Source organism: Penaeus vannamei, chromosome 31 (assembly GCF_042767895.1).
Source record: "Penaeus vannamei isolate JL-2024 chromosome 31, ASM4276789v1, whole genome shotgun sequence".
Lineage (NCBI taxonomy): Eukaryota > Metazoa > Arthropoda > Malacostraca > Decapoda > Penaeidae > Penaeus > Penaeus vannamei.
Window position 1 is genome coordinate 11,284,756 of NC_091579.1, and position 4,766 is coordinate 11,289,521.

At 37.3% G+C, this 4,766-nt stretch overlaps 1 protein-coding gene across 3 annotated transcripts in view; it reads left to right on the forward strand.

Moving 5' to 3' along the window:
* The window catches only part of LOC113811494 (glucose-induced degradation protein 8 homolog), a 6,006-nt gene extending 1,535 nt beyond the window's left edge, over positions 1–4,471 (forward strand). The window contains exons 2-5 of one of the 3 annotated variants that reach the window (XM_027363256.2): positions 106–260; positions 2,554–2,750; positions 2,855–3,052; positions 3,247–4,471. In XM_027363256.2, coding sequence (XP_027219057.1) covers positions 110–260; positions 2,554–2,750; positions 2,855–3,052; positions 3,247–3,423 — 723 coding nt within the window. In that variant the 5' untranslated portion in view covers positions 106–109 and the 3' untranslated portion in view covers positions 3,424–4,471. Of the gene's footprint in view, positions 1–73; positions 261–2,553; positions 2,751–2,854; positions 3,053–3,246 lie in introns of all 3 variants that reach the window. The other 2 variants (XM_027363255.2, XM_027363257.2) reach the window with 2 other exon arrangements.
* The last annotated feature ends 295 nt before the right edge of the window (positions 4,472–4,766 follow it).

Genomic DNA, 4,766 nt, shown 5'->3' on the forward strand with positions numbered 1-4,766 from the left:
CCTCCACAGACTACTTATGAATTCAACAACAGGAAACAAAATTTATAAATAAAAAAAAGTAAAAGAATCCCAGGATTCCTCGATAAAGGGATCCATCTCCCGCAGGTTTATGAGAACAAACGTGGATAGCGATACTGACCAGAGTGGCTCCAACAACGGCGTCAAGGCCATGGATACGTCTGAGTGGCTGGAAGAGACGGGAAAGATGCACATCCACCGCGCTGACATGAACAAGCTAATTATGAACTACCTCGTCATGGGTCAGTTATTGGTCTTGTGTTGCTATTGTTTACATGTAGGTAATGGTAATGGTGATGGTATTGATATAATTGATGTTGTATATGTATGTGTATGGTAAATGTATATAACATAAATTTCTTAGTGGAAAGAGAAGGCAATGCTTTATGAAATGCCAAGTGGATTTTATGTTTCATTGTAAACAATCTGTATGCTGATTCATTAGTTTTTACATATCATATTTAGATATGGGAAAGGGGCATTCAGTATAAAAGGTGTCTATCACAATGATCAAGGTTAAAACTGGCACATTCATCAGCCGCATCTTTATGCGGTGATTTTGACAGAGAAAGGAACTCTTGAATCATTTGTAAAGGGATAATGGTAAACAATAAAAAGCCAAAGAATCTCTGAGGCAAAAGAACATGGCTCTGAAATAAGAGTCTGCTGAGGAATTGCATGATGATGACTGACATTTGAAAATGTTTTGGGGTACACCTCACAAAATCTGGATAGAAGCTTTTTTCCTGTACTTGCAATAGTTGCTCTGCTCTTTTCATGAACACTGTAGATATAATCTTGGATGAATTGCAGGTGACAAACTGCAATTGTTTCCTAAACCTCCACAGGAACTCATCCACTGTGATCTTCTGGTAGGAGATTGAAGACTGTTGGTAACTGCTTGCTCAGGATGTCAATAACTTGTCCCACTATCCACAGGTGAACTGCTTCATCATGTGATTCTTTGTTGTGGAAATGCAAATAGCCAAAGATGTGGATGAAATGGTCCCTTGACATGGTGTCAGGGGAAGCTGGTATTCAGTAATGGATCCTTGGACCAGTGTTGCTTTATTTCCATCTTCCTTACAAACCCTATCAGAAGACAGAGGGCAAATTAAATGTGTGGTACCTTGATGGTCACCACAGTACACTTTCTTTCCTATACTTTGGAGGAGGGTAGAGTGGGCTTCAGCAGAGCAGTTGGTCTCCTGCAAGGTGGTAGTCATCAAAGCATTAGTAATTAAGACTTGATGAATATGAGAGGTCCTCCTTGAAAACCCAAAGTGGGCTGGGATATTCTCCCTTCTTCCCACAAAGAAAACCCATAGAGGTGCAGGACATTCTCCCTCTTCCTCAAAAAAGCAAACACCCATAATGAAGTGGGACATTCTCCCTCTTTCTCATGAGAAAGCCTTGCACCTGTCTAAGGGTCTTCTTTGTTCAGGCTCAGTCCCTGTTGGTGAATAAAAGCATATCTGAGATCATTGACAAGTCATGTGTCATTGCAATGTAATTGGGCTTGCCCTAATCTTTATTGCTACTGCTATTGATGGTATCTCTTTCATCATGGGTCAGCGCCACAGAATCATCGTCTGCATTCTTTTCACAAGAAGAGGGTTCGTGGGGGTCTTCTATCTATGAAGAAGATACCTGGGACTCAGGGTCTGGGTTACCTCAGTAGAGAGGTGTATATCATGTTTTGGTATTGCTTCTTTAGGGACTTAATTGGCAACGGAATTATGAACATCAGGATACTTTTTTTTCTTTTTTTTTTCTATACAACTACCCAGACAAATATTCCACAATGATCACATGATCATCAGGTTACATAGAATGACCTGACATATGGAAATATCTATGGGTAATTTTTTCCCCAGTTACAATAATTCTATTGACCAGGCTTCCAGTTATAGCAACTCCTAATGCAAAAAAGATCAACTAATGCAGGAAATTGCCCATGTGCAGGCTTTGTGCATTTGATTTGTATGAGGTAAAAGCTAACGAGAGACCCACTTTACTGTGGACAGATTGTGTTCACATATGAAAAAAAATATATATAATATACCCCATAGCTGTCCAACATGCAGTTTTGATTATGGGTCAATCATTGTCATATGAAAGGTTTCTGTTTCTGTTTTTTTTTTGTTGTTGTTGTTGTTGTTGTTGTTGTTTTTGTTGTTGTTGTTGTACACTGATGTATAAAACAGGATTTTCTCTGTTAAAGTATTATCTGTCTCTTCATACAGCAAATTTATATGGATAAAAAGAAATATTTAGACAGTGGATGTAGGAGGTTACAAATTTATATACATTTATATTAAAGATTCATAGTTTTCTTGATATTTTAAGTAAAATACAGTAAGTTCTTTTTGAAAATTTACTCACTTTGATAAAAATCTTTAAATTCACAAAGAGAATTTATAGTGTAGATTCAACCCCTTTCCTGAATAAATCATTGTCAGAGACTTCTATCACATGCAGGTATAACAACTTCATTATTAAGAATCACAGTCTCACCATATGTACAATTTCCAGAGGGTTTCAAAGAAGCGGCAGAGAAGTTTTCAGTCGAGGCAAACATCAAGCCACCCATGGACCTTGATCAGCTGGATGAGAGGATTCGCATTCGCTCAACCATTCAAGCAGGCCACTTTCAAGATGCCATGAGGATGGTCACCGAACTCCACCCAGAAATTCTAGATGATAATTCTCAACTGTACTTCCATCTTCAGGTACAATTGTATTTTATCGTGCATAGGCTGGTGAATGGATGTTGTAAGGTGGTTGTATGTTCTTTCTTGGTTGAATTGAATACAATGATGTCTTCCATCAACAGCAACAAGTTCTGATTGAATTAATTCGTGAGGGAAGGATAGAAGAAGCTGTCGTTTATGCACAAGATCACCTCGCAGAGAGAGGACAGAGGGACCCAACCATTCTTAATGAACTCGAAAGAACTTTAGCGCTTTTAGCCTTTGACCAGCCCGACACTTCCCCCTTTGGAGACCTCCTCCATCCATCTCACAGACAGAAGGTGAGAACGAATTGCCTGTATTTTTGGTGTTTGGACTTCCATTGATGTAAATGTAGTCTACTGTTATATGAGGAAATGCATTTTAACTTAAAAATATTTACAGGTGCTTCTCAACCCTGGTTTTCTTTTTGACTTCTATTTATCTTTATTTAATTAATTCATTAATTGATTTATTTATTTTTATTCCAAATAAGGTTGCAAGTGAGCTGAATGCTGCAATCCTCAGAGCACAGAATCAAGAAGAAACAACACCTCTTTTAGCCGAACTTCTGAAGCTGCTTCTCTGGGCCCAAGATGAACTAAATAAGAAGAAAGTCCAATATCCTGTCATGACAGATCTCATTAAAGGACAAATTGAAGAACCAAAGTGAACTATTTAATGCCTCATATATACTAGAACCGTTGCTGTAGGTTAAGGCTTTATCCCTAGCAGTTAGTCACATGCTACAGTTCGATAGCAAAACCTTCTCTGGAGTCTAGGGATTAGAGTGTATCAAATTTTGCAGGTTTATTCAGTTGGTATTTTATATATATATGTGTATAAAGATTTTAATTTTCAACTGAGGATCCCTGCCAGGTAATTGTTTAATGTGTAATGTTACAATAGTTTGACGTCTGTAAGTATACCTGTTTCTTCAGCAAGAAACAGATAGACAGAGAATTTTGCTTTAATTCAGAGGCAGGATACTTTAGTACATATTATTGTCTCGTCTTTCAGAACAAGAGGTAAATTCTCTCTCTCTCTCTCTCTCTCTCTCTCTCTCTCTCTCTCTCTCTCTCTCTCTCTCTCTCTCTCTCTCTCTCTCTCTCTCTCTCTCTCTCTCTCTCATTTTTCTCTCTCTCTCTCATTTTCCCTCTCTCTCATTTTCCCTCTCTCTCATTTTCTCTCTCTCTTATTTTCTCTCTCTCTCATTTTCCCTCTCTCTCATTTTCTCTCTCTCTCATTTTCTCCCTCTCTCATTTTCTCCCTATCTCATTTTCTCCCTCTCTCATTTTCTCCCTCCCTCATTTTCTCCCTCCCTCATTTTCTCCCTCTCTCATTTTCTCCCTCTCTCATTTTCTCTCTCAATCTATCTATCTATCTCTATCTCCCTTCCTCCCTCATTATAAAAGCAATTGCAATTACCTTGAGTGAAGAATTCCGTCAGGCCTTTAGTCTGTGCGATTACATCATCTATTTATGAAGCTTGTTCCATTATATATAAACAGTGCTAAATGATTTTTGAAATATTTATTCATCATCCAGAGTCCAGGTATAATTATGACATATTGAGCCACATTCACTGTATAACACTGAGCTTATTACTATTATTATTAGTTTATATTACTGGTGACAAATACCAGAGAATGAGCTGAAAGGAGAACAGATTTTATATGTGTAAGATTATTTGTTAGTAAATAAAAATAGATGAAAAAAAATGTTTTCTTTTTATTTCTTTAATCTATTCTTTTAGTGTGGAATGCTTTGGTAAGGATACCTATACCAGAATTTTTTCATGTATAAAACATGAAATTTATAGAAACTCTATGCATTAACACTTGAATACATATTTCAGTTCAAAGCATGGATTATTTAGAAATAGTTCTGAAGTTTAATCATATTGCTACATCATGTTGATGTAGGAACTATATCCACCATTAGCCAGCTAAATTGCCAAAAGGCTGGAATTCTGCTGCGTGTGTTATTATAGCAGAGAAAGTCATATGAAGACGA